The following is a 24,862-nucleotide window of genomic DNA, read 5'->3' as shown; positions in this document are numbered from 1 at the left end:
AATATATGATCAGTCCTGGAGAATGTTCCATGTGCTGATGTGTTTTCTGTACCTGTTGGATGAAATGCTCTGTAAATGTCTGTTAGGTCCATTTGGTCTATAATGCAGTTTAAATCTAGTATTTCTTTGTTGATTTTCTGTATAAATGATCTATCTAATGCTAAGAGTAGAATGTTGAAGTCTCCTACTATTATTGTACTGGAGTCTAACTCTCCTTTTAGATCTAATAATATTTGGTTCATATATCTGGATGCTCCAATGTTAGGTGCATATATATTTACAATTATTATAACCTCTTGCTGAATTGATCCTTTTATTATTATATAATGACATTCTTTGTCTCTTTTTACTGTTTTTAACTTAAAACCTATTTTATCTGATATAAGTATAGCTACTCCTGCTTGATTTTGGTTTGTATTTGCGTGGAACATCTTTTTCCATTCCTTCCAATTTAGTCTGTGTGTGTCTTTACAGGTGAAGTGACTTTCTCGTAGGCATCATATGAGTCTTGTTTTTCTTATCCATTCAGCCAATCTACGTCTAAAATGAGAAATTTAATCTATTTACATTCAAGGTTATTATTGATAAATGAGGACTTTCTCCTGTTATTTTGTTAATTGTTTTCTGGTTGTTTTGTATATCCTTTGTTCCTTTCTTCCTCTCTTATTGTTTATCTTTACAGTTTGGCGATTTTCTGTAGTGTAAGGCTTGATTCCTTTCTCTTTCTCTTTCTCCTTTCTATATGTGCTGTACTAGTGAGTTTTATACTTTTGCATGTTTTCATGATGATAGTTATGATACTTTCACTTCCAGTTGTAGGACTCCCTTAGGCATTTCTCGTAAGGTTTATCTAATTCTGGGTATAGTGTTCTTGCCTGACAGGTTTTTTTTTTTTTTTCCCCAGCACTTAGAATATGTCATCTCATTCTCTTCCAGCCTGTGAGATTACTACTGAGAAATCTGTTGTTAGTCTAATGAAGCTTCCCTTATACGTAACCTTATGCTTTTCTCTTGCTGTTTTTAAAATTTTCTCTTCATCTTTGACTTTTGACATTTTGACTATAATGTACCTTTAAGAGAACATTTTTTGGTTTGAATCTATTTGGGAACCTTTGAGTTTCCTGGATCTGGATATCCATATTTTTCCCAAGAATTGGGAATTTTTCAGCTATTATTTCATCAAATAGGTTTTCTGCACATTTTCTCATCTCTTGTCTTTCTAAAACTTCCATAATGTGATTATGTATTTGCTTTATGGTGTTCTGCAAGTACTATAGGCTTGTTTCATTCTTGGTTTTTTTTCTGTATGCCTGGTTTATTTCAAAAGATATGCCTCCAAGTTCAGAAATTCTTCTGCTTGATCTCATCTGTTGAAGCTCTCGATTGTGTTTTTTATTTCATTAATTGAATTCTTCTGCATTAAAATTTGTTTTTTAAATAATATCTCTGTTGAACTTCTCATCAGATCATGAATTGTTTTCCTGATTATCTATCTTTATCCTTTTATGTCTTGCTGGGTTTCCTTAAGATCATAATTTTGAGTTTCTTTTATAGCATTTCATAAATTTCCTTTTCTTTGAGATCTGTTACTAGATAATTATTATGTCCCTTTGGAGGTATCATGTTTCTTGCCTTTTCATGTTTCTTGTGTCCCTGCATTGATATATGCACATCTGGTGGAGCAGGTACCTCTTCGAATTTATGGAGCAGCTTTGACAGGGAAAGATTTTTTTCTGGAGATGGGTCCTAAGTTGTTGGTTTGGGTAGGGTACACTGGCTTTGGTTCTAGGTGGACACAGTTATTATAGTCTCTGCAGTTTCTTGAGCTGTAATCCACATAATTGATGTTTGTGAGTACCTCGATGGCCTAGGCTGCAGGAGTTTATGAGTGTAGTGGGTAGTTTTGCTGGGGGATGGGCTCCTGAACAGACTGATTCCCAGGCCTGGGGTGTACACATGCATGAGGAGACAGGGCTGCCAGGCTCTTTTTCTAGCCAAGGTCATAGGTACATGGCAGGTCAGGTGGTTCAGGTACTGGTTTGCCCACCAGGGGCAGGGCTGCTGAGTTCCCTGGGGATGTGGGATTGGGAACTGGCTTGCCAGGGGTGGGGCCACTGGGCTGTTTCTCTGATCAGGGACATGGGTCCGTCAGGCTGCTTGTTTCGTCTGTTCCAGGGTTGGCTTTCTACTGTGCAGGACCAGAGTCATGGCCATTCCTGGGGCCAGGCTTCAAGCAGCTGAGGTCATGGCACTGCAGCCACCTGTGTGGGGTTGGTGAAATGATGGCAAGGAGTCAAGGTTGGAGAGGCACAATGGCTACTGGCCCCCAGAGTAGGGGGGCCAACTACTGCATTACTGCAGTAGCTCCAGTTTCAAGATGGCACTGTGCTGCAGCAGCTTTGGTCATGAGAAATAGGAAGTGCACAACATGTACTTGCACTCTGGAGTAATGCAGCTGTGTGAATTCTAGGCAGCTCCCCAAACTGGGCTCAGAACTTGGGAGGACGGTAGGATTCTCCTATAGTAAGGACTGCAGGTGTCTGGGCTGGCAATGACAGATGGTGGGAGCCTTTTGCTTACCTTTTCTCTGCAAGGGGAAGTCCCTCCTGTCTCTGAGCCAATCCTAATAGGGGAGATGGGGCAGCAGAGCCAGGATGCCTCGCTCCCCTCTCTATGCTGCCATCCTGAGCTTTTCCACTTCACAGGGTTCTTGCCAGTCACTTGCTGTACCACAGTGCTCTCCCTCAGACACTCCACTTGAATTTTAGTTGTCTATTAGTTGTTTTGGTCCTTTTTTATGGGGAAGACAGGCATCAGGCACCTCTAGTCGGCCCTCGTGCTCTATGTTGATTCTTTTTTTTTTTTTTTTTTGGTCAGTACATTCCAAACATGTATAACTAATGAACATGGCCTAGGACTTTTTTTTATTGGTATTCACTTCAGTAACTTGAATCCACAGATATAAGCAGTATATAACCAGAAAGTTACAAGTAAACACAGATTATACATGCAAATTTCTGTTCACAAAAGTCACATGTGCAAGGTACATGAATTAGAAGCGTGCATCTAGGATTATGGCCACACTGTTTTTAAGATGCAGAAATGTAAATTTACATCTTGAAAATATGAAGAGGTGATCTACACACTTCAGAAATCAAATGTTGCTTACACCAGAGATGTACGACAATTACGGGATTCAAGTGACAAGCAATAAGATCTCAAAAATTAGTGCTGGTCAAAGAGAATAGGAATATTTTTACATTTCACCGAAAATATATTGACTACTAGAATATGAAATCTAGCAGGTACTCAGGGAAAAAATTACAAAATCTAAAGCCAATTACTTAATATTTCTTATTACCTAAACAACAGCATGACAGCATGACATTAACAGAAAACTGCACCTGCATTTGAATTGCCAATCTCATTTTAATGAAGTTCTCCAAAAATGAAATGCAACCAAAAAAAGGTCAAACTCCAAATGAAAAGTTTGCAAGGCTCAGGTTAAAACATGGAATGTTTCTGATGAAAGTAATAAAAATACTATTGGTTTTGTTGTTTATTAAATGGAATCAAATATTGACATTTCTTTGCAGCTTGGAACTACTAAATTTCATTTTCCCAAATGGTTCTACATTTTTTTCTTAGTGGTGCAAGTTGTCTTAAGTAGCTTACGAAGTCAATCTCTACAAATTACTTCTACAAAAGAAAAACTATTCATTAATCGTATGTATTTTTTTGCTGTAACACTTAACACATGACAGACATTATTTCTCCACCAAAACAAAAGAGTACAGTAGTTTTCTTCTGTCAGTATTGTATTTTAAAAAGGTTAACATTAAACACAAAGAACCATTATTTTCTTTGAAATCCTTAAATCTTCTTGCACATCTTAAATTTCCTCTTCTGTCTGCATTCTTCTGCCAATTTATTCAGAAATTTATTTAATTTCTCATAATGAGGAAGGCTGCTGCAATGAGTATTCTTTGCAACTTCTTCATTTGCATAAAAGAGTGAACACAGCTTACGGTAAAACCCTGTTTTAGGTTCACATAGTCTATACCAACAGGAACATTGGGCTGATATGGTCCAATTCTATACTCATCTGGGATTGTATAGTCCTCCTTGTTCTCATCACTTTGGCCATCTGCATTTTCACTTATGTTGATTCTTAAATGCATTTTACTACGAGAAAAAAAGACAAACCCCAAAGACTACATACTGCCTGATTCCATTTACATGACACTTTAGAAAAGGCAAAACTATAGGGAGGAAAACAGATCAGTAGTTGCCAGAAGTTGGGAGGACAGATTGTCTATAGAGATACAGCACTAGAGAATTTTGAGGGCGATGGAATGGTTCTCTATGGACTTATGCTGGTGCACACCTGACTATATGTTTGTCAAAAGCCAAGGAATTGTATGCCACAGGAAGTAAATTTAAAGAATCAACCAGGGCGTGTCAAGAAAGATGGAATTCAGACTGAAAAATGAGTCTAATTACATTACAGATGAATCAGGTAACCATACTAAAGGGTATGGAAAGGAAAGGAGCTGACCTAAGTCTTGGAAAACAGTGTTTTGACTAGATACTGCAAGCCTAACCTAAAGACAAAAATAACTGTATACACACACTGTACTTCAGTTCAGGGGTTAGCAAGTTACAGCCTGTGGGCTGGCCATCTGTTTTGATAAATAGAGTTTTATTGGAACACAACCATGGTGTATTTACTTATTGTCCATGGCTGCTTTCAAGGTACAACAGCAGATCTGAGTAATTGCAACAGAGGCTGTATAGTCTGCACAATCTAAAATATTCACTGGTCCTCTATGAAAAAGTTTGCCAACCCCTGCTCTAGTTGATAAATTTGTTTCTCAAAGGGGTACTGGTTGGCAATTCTGAAACTATTTTATCTGTACAGTAAAGTTGACCAAATAAGTAAATATGTAGTAGATATAGTGGATAACGAGACCTAGGTTTCTCGCTGTTACACACAGGGAATGGGAAAAGCCTAGAATGGACCTTCTGATGTCGGATTAGAGAAGGTAGTGTCAGTATGAAGTGTGTGTGTGTGTGTGTGTGTGTGTTTAATATAGGGATGTGTGTCTTCCTATATGTGTTTCCTAACTTTTTCCACTGAGAGGGCCCAGAGGCAATGAGTACACCTAGTGTCCAAATTTTGGTTTCTAAATGTCATTCTCAATGAAAGGACTCAGGGCTCCTTGGAGAAGTGGTTGATTTGACTGGGGCAGGGAGGATACAGGAGGAGCCTGGAGTATCATACGGTTCTAGAAAATAAAGTGGTACTCAGAAAAGTATGGAACATGTCAAAGGGACACAGGAACCAACGGAAAAGTTCTTCTAATGGCCAAAGCAGAAAAAAATTGAACAACAAAAGAACTATCATAGTATTGGATTATAACCCAGAGAATAAATGAAATATCCATAAGTCCATTTTTCAGTTATTTCAGTTAAATAAATAACTGAAAAATGAATATATAGGAAAGAAGACAAATCTCCTTAATAGGAGAATGTCAGTTAATAAATGCTAAAGGAATAAAGGAAATACAAAATTGCCATTAGACAAACACTAGAGTAATAATTATTTCAGGAGAGATCAACTGATGAATGCTAAAATCAGTAGACAAAAGCTTAAGCAGAAAGAGAACATTCAAATAGTCTCACAGTATCTCCCCCAAAATATTTAATAGTTACAAATGGAAAATTACAGTGGAGAAATTCAGCAGACACCACTTTAACCAAGTGATCAGGGTTAACATCACCAGTAATAGGATATATTGACATCATGTACTCTCTCATACAATGCACTGAGAAGGGCACATCACCTCTGTGGTATCCTTCCCAATATGCATAACCTTAATCTGATCATGAGAAAACATCAAACAAAACCAAATCGAGGGACATTCTACAAAATAACTGATGAACACTCTTCAAAAGTGTCAAGGTCATTAAAAACAAGGAAGGACTGAGGAAGTGTCATAGATTGGAGGACACTAAGGAGACATGATAACTGAATGCAATATGGGATCCTGAATTGGGTCCTAGAACAGAAAAAAGGACAACTGATGAAATCCAAATAAGTTATGTGCTTTGGTTAATAGTATCGTGCCAAAGTTAATTAAAAAAAATTTTTTTTTGACACAAAGTCTCACTCTGTCACCCAGACTGGAGTATAGTGGCACGATCTCGGCTCACTGCAACCTCTGCCTTCCAGGTTCAAGTGAGTCTCCCACCTCAGTCTCTTGAATAACAGGGACTACAGTCACGTGCCACCACGCCTGGCTAATTTTTAAATTTTTTTGTAAAGATAGGGTTTTACGACGTTGGCCAGGCTGGTCTCAAACTCCTGACCTCAGGTGCCACCCGCCTCAGCCTCCAAAAGTGTTGGGGTTACAGGCATGAGCCACCACACCTAGCCACCAAGGTTAATTTTTCAGTTTTGGCAAATTTCTATGGTTATATAAGATGTGAATATAACGGAATGGTGGTTGATAGGAATACTGGGATTCTCTGTACTGTTTTTGCAACTCTTCTGTAAATCTAAAATTGTCTCAAAATTTAAAAAATATGTGTTTTTTAAAAAAGCTTATGGAGTCTTATGAGCTGTATGTGTCTTATGAATGGGACCACATAGATTAGTAATTAGGCTGTCACAGACTTACCCTAGGTGGATAGCCATAGAGAAGATACTGTTAGGAACACTGCTTTAGTGAAGAGCCTGTCATTTTGCCTTCACTTGAAATCACACTGCTGAAATCTGTTTCTGCTGCTGGATTGATTTCAGGTTTTTTGGTTTTAAGCATTGTGTCTTTATCGGTGATAGGTTGGTGGTACATAGAGATGTTACAAGGATGTATTTCTGATTAATTACATGGCCGTACCAGTGTACAAGCTGCTGATCCTTTTTCTTTGCATTCCCAGGGTCGTTATGGTTGCTGTCGCTTTCTGCGAGATGGATATAAAACTCCTAAAGAGGTAGGTTTCTTTTCTCCAAAATGAACCCAAGGTAGAAAGGCCACTTCTACCTGCAGCCTCATTCAGAGAAAACATTTACCTCACCGATGGTACTTAGTAGTATTATAATAACTGATGTTTGCTATATTTGTTGAACTTGGCTTAGCTGCCAAGTTCTCAATTTGTAGGCCTTTCTGGATTAAGTAAAATAGAGGAAGGTGTAGTCCTTCTACCTCTTGTGTTGGTTAGTTTCAAGAAAGAACTACTGATACATGATAAAATCAGTGGATGAAAACTTATGCAGAAATGGTATTTGCATGGTCTCAAAGTGTCTCTCCCAAAATATTTAACAATTACAAAGGGAAAAATCTTTCCATCAGGAGATCTTTCTGGCCCCACATTCCACCTCTTGTAGTTGGTTAGTTCTAAACAGTGCTAGATTTTGAAAAGGTAAGTTTCTTTTATTCAACGAGTCAAAAGTTCATCTTGGAAATATAAATGAGAAAAATTCAGTATTATTAAAGGGATTGAACAGTCAATATGAATCACTTTCACTGGTAATGGAAACATTGTTTAAAGCTTAGATTTGATGGTTGAGAGACATTATGGATTTTTAAAAATCATCGAGCTCAAACTCTTCTGGTCTACTTCCTCTCTTCCACTTTATTTTTTAGCCTTGAATTTGACTTCTTCCCCTATTAGTGTACTAAACTTATATGTTCTGAAACATCATCATAAGCTCTTAAATGACCAATCCAATAGCCTTCTCTGAATCCTTATTCTCCTTGACTTCTCTATAGTACCTCACTTTTTACCTAGTCCTAAATTCTCTTGAAATTCTTTTCCTGTTTTAATTTTCCCACTACACTATCCTGATTCTTCTCTTTCTGTTATTCCCTTGCCCCACTCTGAGGATTTACCAAGATTCCATTCTTAAGCAGTTTGCTCATTTTATTTAGTACTATTTCACAAAGCTCAGCTGTGACTTGTACTTCATAATCACCTCTATGAAGATGATTCCCAAACCCTCATCTCTAGTTGCTCTTCTAAACATTTCTATTTGTATGTCCTACTACTACATAAAACTTAACAAATATAAAACCAAACTCAACTTTATTGCAAACCAATCTTATTTCTTCATACACCCTCTTGTGATATCATTGCTATCCCAATTCCACTAGTTAGAAGTCGCATCATAGAGTACTTGCTAAGGGAAGGGAGTATGCACATGCTCTGCCTTCCTGAACTCCTCTAAAACAATCAGTAATGAAAGCCCATGTTATAATACCTCTGAACTAAAGATATACATCTAACCTCTGAGTGATGACAGACTTTATTGTGTTTTTACTAGGATCCCAATCGTCTGTACTATGAACCAGCTGAGCTGAAGCTATTTGAAAACATTGAGTGTGAATGGCCATTGTTCTGGACATACTTTATTCTTGATGGGGTCTTCAGTGGCAATGCAGAACAGGTAATAAGCTAGGGAAAGAGTTTTCAGCTGGATGTTCTTGTTATATCTTCTTACAGCTAATAGTATACCAACCCTGTGTCCAGATGGAAGTCTTCCTAATAGAGGAGAGACAGTTGTTCCCTACAGGCTACTAGCTGAGGGCACTAAGAGTTAAAAGACCTGGATTATTTTTTTCTTCTTTTTTTTTTTTTGAGACAGAGTTTCGCTCTGCCGCCCAGGCTGGAGTGCAGTGGCACGATCTCAGCAAGCTCCGCCTCCCGGGTTCACGCCATTCTCCTGCCTCAGCCTCCCAAGTAACTGGGACTACAGGCGCCCGCCACCTCGCCCGGCTAGTTTTTTGTATCTTTTAGTAGAGACGGGGTTTCACCATGTTAGCCAGGATGGTCTCGATCTCCTGACCTCGTGATCCGCCCGTCTCAGCCTCCCAAAGTGCTGGGATTACAGGCTTGAGCCACCGCGCCTGGCCTTTTTCTTCTTTTTTAAAAAAATTTGGTTTCACTCCTGACCATTTAGTGCCCAACTATTGTCATTGACTTCTTCAGTTTCTCTGTACATAATGAAAATAGTTTTTCACCATTCATTAAAGAATATATTCCTAAAAGTCTTTGAATTTCACAGATAAAGACATACTGTAAATGCAACGTACAGTCAGTTCTGCTATAATGATACATATGCAATCTTTTTGTTGTTGTTGTTTTTGAGACAGGGTCTCTCACTCTGTTGCCCAGACTGTAGTGTAGTGGCGTGATCATGGCTCACTGCAGCTTCGATCTCCTGGGCTCAAGCAGTCCTCCCATCTCAGTCCCCTGAGTCACTTGGACTATAGGCACCTGCCACCACATTCAGCTATGTTTGTTTGTTTGTTTGTTTGTTTGTTTGTTGTAGAGACGGGCCTCGCTTTGTTGCCCAGGCTGGTCTCAAACTCCTGGGCTCAAGCTATCCCTCCTGCCTCAGCCTCTCAAAGTGCTGGGATTACAGGCATGAGCCACCACACCCAGACCATATGCATTCTTTAAAAATCACCATGCTATGCATATTTAAGAAATAAAAACTACAGGGCTTGTGAGAAAATGGGGTAAGGAGTACAGCACATAAAATGTAACACATACAAAATGATAGGAACCTAATAAAAATAATAGTATCATGGCTTTATACATGGTAAATAGTAAAGAAATACCTAAATACCACAATAGTTACGGTACTTTCACCTTAAAAAAGACCCAAAGTTTGCTTGTGCAAGTGTGTACGCAAGTTCTCACCAGCTCACCCACCTAGCTCTCATGCCCACTACAGAATGTGCAAGAGGAAGAGAACAAAAGTGGGATTAAAAAGAGTGAGAGAAAACAGAGAAAAAGAGCATAAAACAGAGGGGAAAATTTTTTTTAAAGGCTGAGAGGAAAGAGGTAGAAAACTGAAGAGAGGGGAAAGCATGTGGCTGCATATCCAGGGTGGCCATCAGAGGACTGCAGCTTGTAAGTTCAGTAGTGGCGAAAGGAGTGTTACCTGAAATTGGACAGAAAGGAGTAACAACATATGTGAATGGGTACAGTTCATTGTTCTCCTGAGATGTATGCATGTGTGTTTTGTGTATTCTTACATGGTCCAGTTCAGCTGAGTACATTCTCAGTATGAAATTGTACATAACCAAACATGAAATTCATGTTATACTCAAATTTTCCCCCAATATATGGGAAGCACTGGAACAAGTTTGTTTACAAAGTATTATAGCAGAACTGACTATATTATTTTTTCCATCATAAATTATAGTTTTGGTTTTTTGTTTTTTTGTTTTGTTTTTTTACATTTTATATATTGCTAAGCTTTAGCAAATGGTTAAGCACAGAACATAAACTTGACCATAATAGAACCTAATTTGGCAGGTAAAAATGCAGTTTTAAGATAATACATCCTCAAATCTAGAAGCTATACTTAAGAAATACATAGTGGAACGAGACAGGCCTTTGGAAGCAGACTGCCATGGCTACACCCTGGACTCAACTGTGTACTTGCTCTGATCTTCCACAAATTTACAACCTCTTTGAGACAATTTCCCTGTAAAAAGGCCTTAATTACACATAGTTCCTAGGATAGTTTTTAAAGTTAAATGCATTAAAGTATGCAAAACTCCTAGCATAATATTTGGCCTATAATGAGCATTTAGTAAATACCCTTTCCTTTCTATTTTACTGGGTGAATTAGCTTCTTTGCAATGTGACCTTCTTTGGCTACAGTCTTCTCCTGGGTCCCCAAAGGGACTCTCTATAAGTCTTTTTTTTCCTGCCTTTCTTTTATCTGCAGGTTCAAGAGTATAGAGAGGCTCTTGAAGCAGTCCTCATCAAGGGCAAAAATGGAGTCCCACTTCTGCCAGAGCTGTACAGTGTTCCTCCTGACAGGGTGAGTCAGACAGTGCCGTAACATATAGCTGATAAAGAAGAGGGGCAGTACCTTGATAAGACTACCTCATTTGAGTCAAATAATTTTTAATCTTATTTTATTGTTCTGAAAGCTTGTCTTTAGGTATAGGACAACATAAGTATGATTTTATTCCTTTAAAAATAAAAATTTTGAAACAGTCTCAATGATGGTACTGTTGCACAGTGAGACAAGGACAAGACCAAACCTAAATCTTGAGAATGATGTAGAGATCACTAGTAAAAACTAGGATGATGTTCTGCGTGGACTTTCAAGATTTGGTATTCTCTGCTTTTAGGCCAGGAATCCAGGACTGTTTTAATAGGTCAGGCTTGGAAAATGAATATGTCTTGTTTTCAGACTGTCATTTCCCCAAAATGCCAGTCGGGTGTAACATTGTTCCTCTTCTCCACTGCAAAAGAGCATTAGACATGGGAGAGAATAGTCTTCCATTCCGGTGAGAATGAGTAGAATAAGCTCCTGGCAACATCAGCAGCACCACCTGAGAGCTTGTTAGAAATAGATTTCAGGCCCTACCTCATCCCCACTCAATCAGAATCTGCATTTTAACAAGATCCTCAGGTTATCTGTATGCACATCACAGTTGAGGAGCACTGCCCTAGATTATAGTAATAGTGCTTCACTTTTCAGTGCATTGCATATGTAGCTATATAGGGTATAAATTACAATCCAGTCTGCCTTTTTATTGTCCAGTATCTTAAACCTTCTATTATTCCTCATCTGGCCTCTTCATCTTTTCTTTTAGGTCGATGAAGAATATCAGAATCCTCACACTGTGGACCGAGTCCCCATGGGGAAATTACCTCACATGTGGGGTCAGTCTCTATATATTTTAGGAAGCTTGATGGCAGAGGTAAGAGGAATCTTCAAGGCTGTCCCACTTATTTCTGCCTTAAGTCACCATAATAATCAGATTTTTAAGTAGCTCATTAAATCTGAAGGATGTCTTCTGCCTTTTGCACTTTGCGTTAATTATAGTTTTCCTCCAGATCTTCAGAGTAGGGAGCATAGCCAACCCTCACTAAAAGCTCTTGCTCCCTGGCAACCATGTCCCTCATGCTGCCCAGGACTCCCTACTTTGGCACTGTATTTGGAGCTGCTCAGGCCCCAGATCTATCCCTTTCAAAACTCCCCTCAGTGCCCTGCCTGGTGACTAACAGATGCATTTGTGCTTAGCTAGTTAATTACTGATAATGGATTAAGTGCTAATGTTTCCAAGCAACATAATGTTTCATTCCTTAACTGAATTAACTGATATTTTTAGGTGCCATGATAAGTGATTAGGAACATCGTGGCTTTTTTTTGTTTGCTTGGGTTTTTACATTTGTTTGTTTTTTGTTAAGGGGCTCTCTGAATGCTCCTTATATCAGATTCTGTTGAGATTGCCCTTAATGAGGCATTTGGGAGTTTCTGACTTTGTGTCCACCTTCTTTGTGACATTTTGAGCCTGCACAGAGGCATTCTGTTTCTCAGAAGATTTTCATATCATCTGGCAAGTCTACTTCCCCACTCTATGTTATTTTGATAAGATATAACCCAGGCTCCTAGAGGATCAAGAGTGGGACTTAACTATCCTATCTGAGATAGACTCTTTGGCCTGTTTATGTATAACCACTGATTTTTGCAGCTGTTTTGTTCATTTTTCTTGTGTGTCTGTGACCATGGCTGTTTGATTACTCTTAGTCGACATTACTAAATGAATCCAGCAAAAGTGGGCAGAATGGTTTGTTTAAATAATCCTTACCTGGTAACTTTGTCATTCAATTAAAATAAAATAAATGCATTGATAAAAAGAATGCCACAGTGATTGGTATTCTTTTTTTTTTTCTTTTTTAAAATTTATTTTAATTTATTTTATTTTTTGAGACGAAGTTTCACTCTTGTTGCCCAAGCTGGAGCGCAATGGCGCGATCTTGGCTCACCACAACCTCCGCCTCCCAGGTTCAAATGGTTCTCCTGCCTTGGCCTCCCGAGTAGCTGGGATTACATGCATGCACCACCATGCCTGGCTAATTTTGTATTTTTAATAGAGACGGGATTTCTCCATGTTGGTCAGGCTGGTCTCGAACGTCCAACCTCAGGTGATCCGCCCGCCTCAGTCTCCCAAAGTGCTGGGATCATAGGCATGAGCCACCGCGCCCGGCCAGTGATTTGTATTCTTGAGGAAAAAATAGGCGAGTTCATCCCATTTCATAAAGGGCAGAAACTCAAGTCAAAAGATTTCTGATGTACGGAAGGCATAGCAGATACATGAACAAATGAGAATACAGCAGGACTAATGGCTTAAATTACTGATAAGCTTTGTGATCTAATCGTCTAATCATACGTATATCCAGAGAAGATAGAGGAATAACCAGAAAACATTCTGTTTATTTATAATTTATACCCAGCTGAGTGCAGTGGCTCATGCTTATAACCCCACCACTTTGGGAGGCCAAAGTGGGAGGTTTGCTTGAGACCTCCCAAGAGTTTGAGACCAGCCTGGGCAACATAAGTGAGGCCTTGTCTCCGTGAATAAACTAATTAGCCAGGCGTGGTGGCACACACCTGTGGTCCTAGCTACTTGGGAGGCTGAAGTGGGAGGATTACGTGAACCCAGGAGGTCATAACTGCAGTGAGCCATGATTGCACCACTGCACTCCAGCTTGAGTGACAGAGAAAGACCCTGTCTCAAAAAAAAAAAATTATACCATACATATTTATACCCTACCTAAAAAAGGATTTGTGGTAGCCAATAGAAATTAACTCTAGATAAAATGAATTTTGGTGTGAATCTGGGAGTTCAAACATTTTCATACAGTGAAGGTATTTGTTTCCTTTCTACACCTGTCTCTTGAATGTTATGGTGCAAGGTTATGGGCATAGGGATGTTGTTTTCCCTCAAATATTAGCTTCTCTTTTGAGACTTAATAATCTGTCTTTTTATGGTTTTTCTTTAGGGATTTTTAGCCCCTGGAGAAATTGATCCCCTGAATCGCAGGTTTTCTACTGTACCAAAGCCAGATGTTGTGGTTCAAGGTATGTATTCTTACTCCCAGTGGAAGAAACTTACATATTAAAGGTCTGGTTAGGGGTAGAGATCTTTAGGCTAGTAAATTATGACTTTATTCTATATCTTACACTTTATTAGGATTCAAAAAGTATATAATGAACTTGATACAGTTTGGTTTCAAAATGCTGGTAATCTTAATAATAAACAAATGAATGACGTGCTATGTCAGGGGACTCCAAAATATTATTTGACACTCTTAACCACTCCTTATGTCTGGAAATTATTTTCTTTTCATTGTCATAACATTTTAGCCTCCTGGTTATCTCTGCTTTTTCTCTGACCACTCCTTCTGTGCTATTTCTACTGTACTTCTTTCTTTATGTATCCTTCTAATGGTTCTGCACTAGTTTTTTTTTTTTTTTTTTTTTTTTGAGATGGAGTCTCGCTCTGTCACCCAGGCTGGAATGCAATGGCACAATCTCGGCTCACTGCAACCTCCACCTCCTGGGTTCAAGCAATTCTCCTGCCTCAGCTTCCTGAGTATCTGGGATCACAGTCGTGTACCACCACCCCCAGCTAATTTTTGTATTTTTAGTAGAAACGGGATTTCACCATGTTGGTCAGGCTGGTCTTGAACTCCTGACCTCGTGATCTGCCTGCCTCGGCCTCCCAAAGTGCTGGGATTACAGGCGTGCACCACCGTGCCCAGCTGCACTTAATCTTATACTCTTGTCTTTCTGTATTTATACTCTGTATTAGTTAGCTAAGCCTGCCTCCTTCATCGTAAATTTGCTTCCATGGCCCCAACTATTACCTCTTTGGAGAATACTCCAAACCTTTGTTTTTATTCCTAACAATCTACTTAAATTTGGGACATCTACTTTCTGCAAAACACTAGGCTGAGTTCTATAAACATGTTAAGAATTCTAGTCCCAATATCTATAAAACCTCTCTACCATTTACACTTCAAACACAAAACTGACCTCTTTTGTCTCCATCCCAACCTTTTCCTCTCCTAAGAAATGCAAATCCTTCTACCTTTCTTATTTCTCTCAATGATATCACCATTATTCTAGTCTCTTAGAGTAGAAGACTCGAGGTAATTTTTTACTCTCACATCACAATCCAATGTGGTGGTGTGAAACTCCTTTGAAATGTCTCCAATCACTTGACTTTGGGGTTGGCTCTATATGGAAAATAATCTCGTGCGTTTTCTAAATTTTCTTATACTTGGCATCCCATGTGGTCATACAGGTAGTTCTTGCTTAACAACGTATATAGCAGACATTATATAAAAGTCATTACTCTCCCTTCCCATGAGAGATCTTGTTCTCCTTTGAGGTTTATTCCACCTGTCTGTGTTGATCTCCTGGTTGCTCTAATTCATTCTTTGAAGACTTTGAGGCTTGGCTATAGCCTTCCTCTTCCTCTCCAAATCCTGCCATAGAACTAGACTTTAGCATTGATGTCAGTGCAGTCTAACACTTCAGTCTCAAAGTTCTGGATATCCATAACTCTAGTGACCTTTCCTTCTACCTATATTTTTAGCCGTCCACTCAAAGGACCAAACTTTAGGGCTCTTTCACTTCAGATATCTGAAATTCCAATATTCTACTCTGTGATCATAGTCATAACTTTATTTCAACTTTCTTTTTCTTCCCATTACCCTTGTTTCTATTTTCCCCTAGTTTACCCTTTTCTACCTCATGTTGTTCATCTAAATCTCCCAGTCACCAATGCACCATTCTTCTATTACACCCACTAGAAAAATCACAGCCCTAGGTCAGTGTTACAGTCTGCATTTTCTGGTCCTATACCAGGCCTGCTAAAAAGCTATTGGGGGAAAAAAAAACACAAATGAGCAGAGTGGTGGCACTGGAAATCATGGTCTCCAGCTCAGCTAGGTTTACAGTGCCGCCTGTTCATCCTTGTTGTTATTAATAAGTCAGCATTTTCATACTTCTCAACCACTATTCCACACCTTCTCTGTTTTCAATCCCCACCTCTTTTTTCAGCCTAATTCTTGGCCTGCTGCTTCATGCCTGATAATATTCTGATCTTTGTCAGTGTCTCAGCCCTCCCCACCCCTACAGTCTTACCTATCCTTGCCTCATTTTCTGCAATCTCAGAAAAAGGGTTTCTTCTCCTATTCAAGGACAAGTCTTCCTTCTGATGTTTGATCATTATCTTCTTCCCCGGCCTTCTCTAGAAACTTGCTCTTTCCTGGAATCCTCAAACTCTCCCGTTCTGTTGGTTCTATTTTGTTTAGTCTACTGACATGTTCATCTCCCTCTAGTTACACTATATAGCTTCTTTCTTTCTCATCCAAACTTCTACTTTTTTATATTCCCTTTATTCTGCAGTATTTTATAGTCTGGCTTACTACTATGAAAACAATCTTGCTTAAATTACCAGTGACCTTTGTATTGCCAAATTTGGTAGGTACTTTTTAATCTGCATCTTACTGGAGTATTTAATCTGTATCCCATGTCTTCTACGATGCCATAATCTCTTGAATCTCCTTCAACCTAGATTAAGCACATTTCTGTCTCATTCTGGTCTTCCTCTTCTTCTTTGCCCCCTAACTATTGGTATTTCTGAGAATTCTGTCCTTAGCCCACTGCTCTTGCTTCTCTATTTATTTCTGTTCCTCAGCCTCCTCCTATTCCAACCTTTTCCCTTTTCCCTCTTTCCACCTTCTTACTTCTTCCCTCACTCCCAGAAGATGATCTCACCTCCTATACCATACAGAAAATATAAGTCATGATGTAAGAACTCCTCCACTTCACCCCAGGCTTTTCTTCATTTGCCCATGTCTTTTATGTTGGCATTTTCCAAGGTTATATTCTAAGTCCGCTTCTCCTCTTCTCTATATATTCTCCTTGACCCATCTCATCTCTTTCTATGCTAATGAGTTCTGAATCTGTATCAGCTTCCTTTAAGATAGCCTCACTTGGGTGTCTCACTTGCACTGTAAATTTATTCAACATGTCTAAAATTATTCAGCTACACCCTCCTAGTACTACATCACCCATACCTGCTTTTCCTCCTATATGCCTGTGTCATTAAATGACACGCCATCCTCCCAGTTATAGAAATAAATACCTAGGGAATACTTGATATCTTCCTCTCTCTCATCTCCTACATTCAACAGTTAACAAGTTCTGGCTGCTTTATTTCCTAAATAATTCTGAGATCGATCCAGTTTTCTCCAGTACCAATATCTTGATGCTAATGGAGGTAATCACCATCTCTTCCTTACATTACTGTAGTAACTTTTTTTTTTTTTTTTTGAGATGGAGTCTCACTCTGTCAGCTAGACTGGAGTGCAGTGGCACGATCTTGGCTCACTGCAACTTCTGCCTCCCGGGTTCAAGCGATTCTCCTGCCTCAGCCTCTGGAGCAGCTGGGATTGCAGGCACGCACCACCACACCTGGCTAGTTTTTTTATTTTTGGTGGAAACAGGGTTTCACCATGTTGGCCAGGCTAGTCTCAAACTTCTGACCTCAGGTGATCTACCCACTTCGACCTCCCAAAGTGCTGAGATTACAGGCGTGAGCCACAGTGCCCGGCCCTATAGTAGCTTTTTAGCTGGTCTGTCTATCTTCACTACAGTCTGTCAGTTTCTTCTCTATCTATCTGAATGTACTATTTTTAAGGTACAGGTATTAATATGGTATTCCTCTGATTATACCTCAACAAGGGCTTCCCATTGGCAGTCTCCTTAATATGACTTATAAGGCCCTTTAGATCTAGCCCCTGACCCCATCTCCAGCGTCATTTTTCATCATCGCCCCTTTATACTACATGTTCCTGTTATAAAGGGCTTTTTATAATTCCTAGCTCTGCCTTGTTTTCTGTTCCCTTGAGCCTTTGCCCATGCTATTTCTTCTGTCTGGAACAATTTCTTCCTTATTTTTACCATATCCTGTTGCAGGTTAACTTCTATTCAGGCCTCTAGCAGGACTCTATAGCCATCTCATTTTTTCCATGTGGGGATCATGTCCTTAACATATGGCAGTGCCTAGCACATGAGAGGCAATAAATACGAATTTTCTAAATATTTTATAAAACAAAAAAAATTAGTTGCTTGGGTTGAAGGCACTCCTGGGGCCCCAGAGTATTGTTCACTTGACTGTCCTTCAGTCCCCTGTACTCTTTACAACCAATTCCCCTGAAGAATCCTGAGGCTCAGTAGAAAGCAGTTTGGAAAGCATGGCCCAAAGATGAAATACAAAATCCTTCAAGTGATGCACATGCCCTTCATGATGCTCTAACCCCTGTCTATCTTTGCAGATCCATTTCTTTTGCCACTGTGCAAGGTATACTATGCTATAGCAATATTGAAGTGTATATGGTTCTTCCCACCTCCCTATATGCAGCCATGCTTCTTTTCAACTCTGTGCTTGACAAGTGCATTCTGGACCCTCTTCCTAGAATGGCTATACCCTTCCTAATCCCTTGTTTCTCCTAGCTAACTTATTCATTCTTTCAAACTCAGTGTAGGCATCAACTCTTTTCGGAAGCTTTTCCTGATACCCCACCTCCCAACCCCACACTACCTAGCTGTCACTCCTGGATGATCTCATAAAGTTTTGTGCACTTATCTCTATTGACCTAGCAGGTCATTTTACAATCCATGTGTATGCCACTTCTGTTACACTGTGAGCTCCTTGAGGGAAAGACTAATTTATCCATTTCTATATCCCTAGTGACTAACATAGTACCTCATCCATTGAGGTACTTAATAAAAGTTTACTAATGAATGAATGGATTGCCATATGCTTTTTCCTGAACTGTCCTTAGCCCCTTATCGTTCTTCCTCTGCACATTTTTCCCTGAAGAATCTCTTTTATGTTCATTTTTTCAGTTACAAGTAATCAAGATGGTATTATGTCCAGGGGACTCTGTGATCGACATATCCTGCTATCCTGGCCCAGACAACAGCAGCCCATTAGCATGAGGTTTCCAAGATAGAAAAATATATAAAGGATAATGGCAAAGGAAGGCAAAGTAGCACTTTGTTAACTAAGACTTTACTTCAAAAACTCAATGTAGAAAATAATGGTAAGCTAGAATGAACCAAGCAGTGCGTTCTTTTTCCTGTGAACAATCCATCACATCTCCCAGCACTAGAGGAGCAGTAGAGGGCACATTTGCCACTGGTGCTTAGTGTCAAGACAGCTAAAGCCTCAGTTGGATTACTGGCCCCCAGCCGGGTATCTGTTTCATAGAGGGAAAGTGAAAAGAAGAATCAGGAAGCTGGCCTAGCCTCGTCTCTTGTAGCTGGGCTTCCTACTTCAGTGACAGGAGTATAAGAGGAAGAAAAGGGAGTTGTCCAGGCTTGGTAGGCTCTGAATCTAGAGAAGTATCATCCCCATCTCTCCCCAGCACCCCCTACCTGCCGCCTAAAAAACATACAATTCTATATGTTGATGGCTCAAATTGTTATCCCCAATTCACCATGCCTTCTATCATTCTCTAGCTATAGGCAACTCCTGTCATTAGGATGTTCTTTATTACCCCCACATACCTGGCTCTGACCTTAGGTTTACTGATATGAAAGAACTCGGGGAGTCAGTTTTTACCAAAGCTCTACCAAACCTCATGATGGATTTTTCCCCCATTTAAACATGGAATCTTAGATATAAAGAGAGTGTGGTATTCTCTAGGAGCACATACATATTTAGCCAAAAAGCAAAAATTAATGCTCTAGTCTTGAGATCTTTTCCTTTTCGTTTTAGATAATATTAAGTATTTAACATGACACTTATTTTATCAAAGTCCCTCAATAACTGTTCATTTCCTCCCATTTCCTTTTTTTCTCTTCAAAAGAAATTATATAACTTGAGAGATTTTTAAGTTGCTATTGAAATAAAATTTTCTGGTGACCTCATCTTCTTTGTCTCCTATAGTCTCCATTCTAGCTGAAACAGAAGAAATCAAGGCCATTTTGAAGGACAAGGGAATTGACGTGGAGACCATTGCTGAGGTATACCCCATCAGAGTACAACCAGCTCGTATTCTCAGCCACATTTATTCCAGCCTAGGTAAGGAGATTGGCCAGGCTGCTAGAATCAAAGCATTATTCAATACAGGCTGGCTTCCATCCTTTTTAATTCTTCATGATTGTGTGTTGCTTTATTAAGCTGGAACTGAGAAGGAATTTAGAGTCTCTAGAATCCTAGTTTCTTACCTTCTCTATTCTGAGCAGGCCTGATAATTTTAGGTGTGTTTTTTGAACCCTTTGGGTACATAAGGCATGACTATTATCAGCCAATATTGTGTCTTTATTCCAGGTGTGTGCTTAAATAACATGTTCTCTCCTTTCTTGGAACCTGTACCTCTTTTTCAAATACTTGCTTATTTTATATGGAATGATAGCCAAGAAACTTGTTTTTAGGTCTTTCATACTTTGTCATTTAATGAACTAGTTCATAATATAAAAGATTCCTTAATATAATACTTACTTTTAATTAGTACTTATTTTTAATTAGTACTTATTTTTTAATTAATTCACATATTAAACTTAGTGATAGACTTTTTGCATTAAACAAATTACTATATTGTTATCTAAAAGAAATTCTAAACTACTCTTGTGGAAGACTGAATAATGACTCCCCAAAGATATCCAAGTCCTAATTCCTGGAACCTATAAGCCTTACCTTATATGGCAAAACGGACTTATTTGAGATAGGGAGATTATCCTGGATTACCCAGGTGGTCCCTAAATGTAATCACAAGTGTCCTTATAAAAGGGAGTCAGAGGAAGACCAGACTATAAAAGTAGGAGATGTGACAACAGAAGCAAGAGATTAAAGTGATAAGGCTGTGAGCCAAGGAATTCCCACATCATCTAGAAGCTGGAAGAGGCAAGGAATGGATTCTTCCCTGGAGCCTCCAGAAGGAATCAACCCTGCTGACACTTTGATTTTGATTTTAGTCCCATAATACTCATTTTGGACTCATGATGCCAAGAACTGTAGAAGTATAAATCTGTGTTGTTTAAGCCACCAAGTTTGTGGTAATTTGTTACAGAACTAATAGAAAAGTAATACCATCTTAAACTACAAGGGAGTAGATTTGTAAAAGATTGGCTCTTAGATAGTGGATTGCCTCTTACAAACCCAGAAGTTAGTTTGTATATGTGCGTGTGTGTGTGTGTCTGTGTGTGTGTACTTTTTTATCATCACCCACGAATGGTATGTTTGTAATTAGAGTTAAGGCAAGTAAGGCAAGTATTCCCAGCTGAAAACCAGCCTCCTTCCCTTTTCACTGGCACTTAACTCCAGTCACTTAATTTCTTTGTCTAAATTGAGAGGGAATCAACCAAGGAGGAAAGGACCAAGAGTTAGAGCTGACTTTTGTCTGTCTCTAGGAACATATATTTAATGCCAACAAGGCTTGAACTCCTTGCATTCCAGAGCTATTAACATTGCATCTGGCTTTAGGAGTATATGGATTTCTTTCTTCCATCCTAACTATGATGTAGGAATGTCCCTTTCCTAAAAATTCAAATATAACATGGTTAGAATTTTCTAAAGAAACTTTGCTTTAAAAAGATAATGAAAAACTAAAATAGATACACATAGAAATTAACAAATTTGTTGAATATGTCTCAGATCCTAATAAATTTCTAAAATCTAGCCACAAATTAGCTTGAATATTATAAAATACTCCTGGTTCCCTCTATTTACTCAACCCTAACTGAGGTAAATACCAAGTCAAGGTTCTGAAACTTCTGAGGCTGATTTGGGTGGATGCTTTGCTAGGTGGGATGCATACCTCACCCCTTCCCAGAACCTGCTTCCTGTTTTTATTTTTTGGCCATTCACTGTAGCCCCAGACCTATAATGCACTTCTAGTCTCTAGATACTAGTCCACTAGCACTAAATCCCTTGAGGTTAAGGAAGGTATTTCCCTATTTAGCCAATATCTTACCCACCTGAGTACTAGTTGATCTTCCAGTCACCTGCTTTGTAACTCTTAGAAGTCTCTACAATTCTGGGTTTATGCAAGTCCTGTTGGTGACTTTGACCTGATTCTCTGGCTCTGACTCAAAAGTTAATAGGTTAATTTTACCCATTGCTTCATTGCATCTATTATTCTAAATTGGCATATCTTACTGGGAAACAAGTAACTTCTAAGCTCTGGGCCATCATTTCTGGAATCTGCCTGCCTCACATCAGGTCTCTCCAACAAACAGAAGCAATCTCCTTACTATTTACTTTTTCAAAACCTAGACTCCATCTTGGGCCTCTTACTAAGTTCTTGTTTTCTAGCCAAAGGAAATAAAAACTAAATGAATGATCAAACATTCCAGGGACTCAAGTGACAAGCGGACATTTATCTTCCTGATATGTTCTTTCATTTGCTCCATTCATTCATTCATAAGCATTTATTGCTCACTTATTATGTACCAGGTACTGGGCTAGATGCTATGGAAGACATAGCCATGCAGCTAAATAATCACAGTACAATCTTATAAATGCTATGACCATGGTGTTACATATGAAATACAGAAGAAAGGGGATAGATTTGCCTGGGGAAATCAGGCAAAGCGTGGAAGGGAAGTCAGGAAAAGCGTGATAGATGAGGCAACATTTAATGACTTATCAGTCAGATGAGTGACTATTCAAAATTCTATTATTGCAACAGTTTCACAATAACTAAATTGCCCTAAGGATACATCCAATGACAACCATAATTCCCATGAAGGAAAAGGAATATTTCTTTACTGGGTGTATTTGTTTATATATGTTAGCTAAACGGAGTTCTGTCACCTCAAATCCTCAGTATTTCATAGTCAGTTCTAAAACATCTTTTTTATTTTTTTAAATTATGAGATTAACAACTTTGTAAAAGTAAGAATTTAAATACTAAGTTCAAATCTTTATATAATGCTAATTCTTTTCTAATCTCTTAGTGCATATAGATACATTTTAATAGTTATCTTTAACATGCCTATATTCACTTGTGTTCTGCTTGTTTTCACTTATTCTCTCATGATGCATTTCTACATATCGAAATAGCTATATAGTATTTCATCAAATTAAAGTAATTATTCCCTTATTATTAGCTGAATTGTTTCGAGAATTTTTATCCTTCTATAAATGCCTTTGTATAGACCACTGTTTTCTTAATTGTATATTCTCAGTAAAGGGATTCTGGATAAGGTTGTGAACAGGTTTTTAGCTCTTGTTACATGTTGCCAGATTATTATTTACAAAGACGAACTAATTTATAGTGACATAACTAAGATATAAAATATGCCTTTCTTTTTTATTATCCCACTAACATTGGAGTTTTATTTATTTTTGTTAGATAAGTAGGTTTTAATATGTATAAATTATTTTAATTTTCTATCTTTAATTCCCAGTGACCTGCACATTTTTCTATTTTTGCTTTACCTCTTTTTTTTTGAAACTATGTGTCTACAATTGCTTGCTTATCTAATAGGTTCTGCACATTTCTGTATATATTTATCAATTATTTGTATTTTATGGTAAGCTTTTATCAGTGAGATTTATATATATTTCCTAGTCTGTTACTTTCTTTTAGATAATTATTTTCTTGCCTTTGTACAAATCTTTAAATATTAGATACATCCATTTTATCAGATATATTTTTCAGTCCTTCAAGAATTATGACTTTATCTCCTAGTTCTATCTGAATAGGTATGCTACTCTGGTTCTTTCCAAATTTCATAAGTTATAAGTTATCTGATTACAAATTGGTATGTACGCATTGACTGCAGGGAACTGGAAAACAGAGACAAGCACAAAGGAAAAAGATCACAATCACCTGTAATTCCACCACTCAGAGGAAGCCACCTTTTATTTTGGCATATTTGTTTCCAATCATTTTAAATAAAATAAGTACAAACATGTTTTTAGAAAAATGATGTCATTAAGAATGGATTTTGCATTCTGTTTTTCTTGAAACATAACAATATATGATAAACTCTGTTACGTTTTGGTAAGTAGCCACCTACAATCCAATTTGATAGCTGTATTAATGTAATTTCTTCAAAAGTTATTTTCATAAATAGCCTTTTTCTGTTAATTTTGCAAATCGTCTACTTAGATTCTTTTGCCATTTTTCTACTGGATACTTGTTGATTTCTTACTGATTTTCCTGAGGTATTTTTAAATATATTAGGGATACTGACACTTTCTCTTCCACCTTCCACATGTTATTGCAATATTTTGCTATTTTATTATTTGCCCTTTAATTTTGTGCTGCTTTTCATGTATAGAAGCTTTATATTTTATGTAGTAAAATTTTCTCTTTTTTTGGATTCTTTCCTTGCTGTTAAACTTAGAAAGATAGACCCATCCCTAGGTCAAATACATTTTCACTGCATTTTCTTTGTTATTTATGGTTACAATTTTACATTTAAGTCTTAGGCTACAATATTAATTTTAGTTTGTCCTATGAGGTAAAAACCTGACTTTTTGCCAAATAACCAATTGTTCCAGCACTATTGATTGAATAGTTCATATATACGTTGTTTTGAAATTCCATCTTTATCATTTACTGTACATGCATATGCTCACTCACATGTGTGTGGATACTTTTAATCTTACTTTTTGGTGCTGCTGATCACTGTTTCTTCTTTCCTAGTACTATATTTTTTAAGTTATCATAGTTTCAACCTCACCAATGATTGTGAAAACGTAAGATAAAAGAATAGTGCTATATAATTTTTTGCCCATCAGTTTTACAAAAGTTGAGTGCCAATATCCAGTGCTGATGAATATATGGAGATGTGGACACTCTCAGCCTCCTGGTAGTGTAAATTAGAGGCAGGTAGGCATTACCTATAAAAAAATGTAATGCACATGTCTTTGACCAACAGCCTTAGTTCTAGGAATCTACCCTTTTCTTTTTCTTTTTCTTTTTCTTTTTCTTTTTCTCCCCCCGAGATGGAGTCTCACTCTTGTTGCCCAGGCTGGAGTGCAGTGGAGTGATCTTGGCTCACTGC

At 38.2% G+C, this 24,862-nt stretch overlaps 1 protein-coding gene across 6 annotated transcripts in view; it reads left to right on the top strand.

Moving 5' to 3' along the window:
- Positions 1-24,862, top strand: part of PHKA1 (phosphorylase kinase regulatory subunit alpha 1) — a 130,559-nt gene that overhangs the window by 44,922 nt on the left and 60,775 nt on the right. For all 6 annotated transcript variants that reach the window (XM_045384155.2, XM_045384154.2, XM_045384153.2 and 3 more), the window contains exons 9-14: positions 6,943-6,996; positions 8,327-8,449; positions 10,748-10,843; positions 11,628-11,735; positions 13,822-13,900; positions 19,791-19,925. In XM_045384155.2, the coding sequence (XP_045240090.1) occupies positions 6,943-6,996; positions 8,327-8,449; positions 10,748-10,843; positions 11,628-11,735; positions 13,822-13,900; positions 19,791-19,925 (595 nt within the window). The remainder of the gene's footprint in view (positions 1-6,942; positions 6,997-8,326; positions 8,450-10,747; positions 10,844-11,627; positions 11,736-13,821; positions 13,901-19,790; positions 19,926-24,862) is intronic.

This window comes from Macaca fascicularis, chromosome X (genome assembly GCF_037993035.2).
Source record: "Macaca fascicularis isolate 582-1 chromosome X, T2T-MFA8v1.1".
Lineage (NCBI taxonomy): Eukaryota > Metazoa > Chordata > Mammalia > Primates > Cercopithecidae > Macaca > Macaca fascicularis.
Note: the sequence above shows the minus strand (reverse complement) of the source record. Positions and strands in the feature narration are given on the sequence as shown.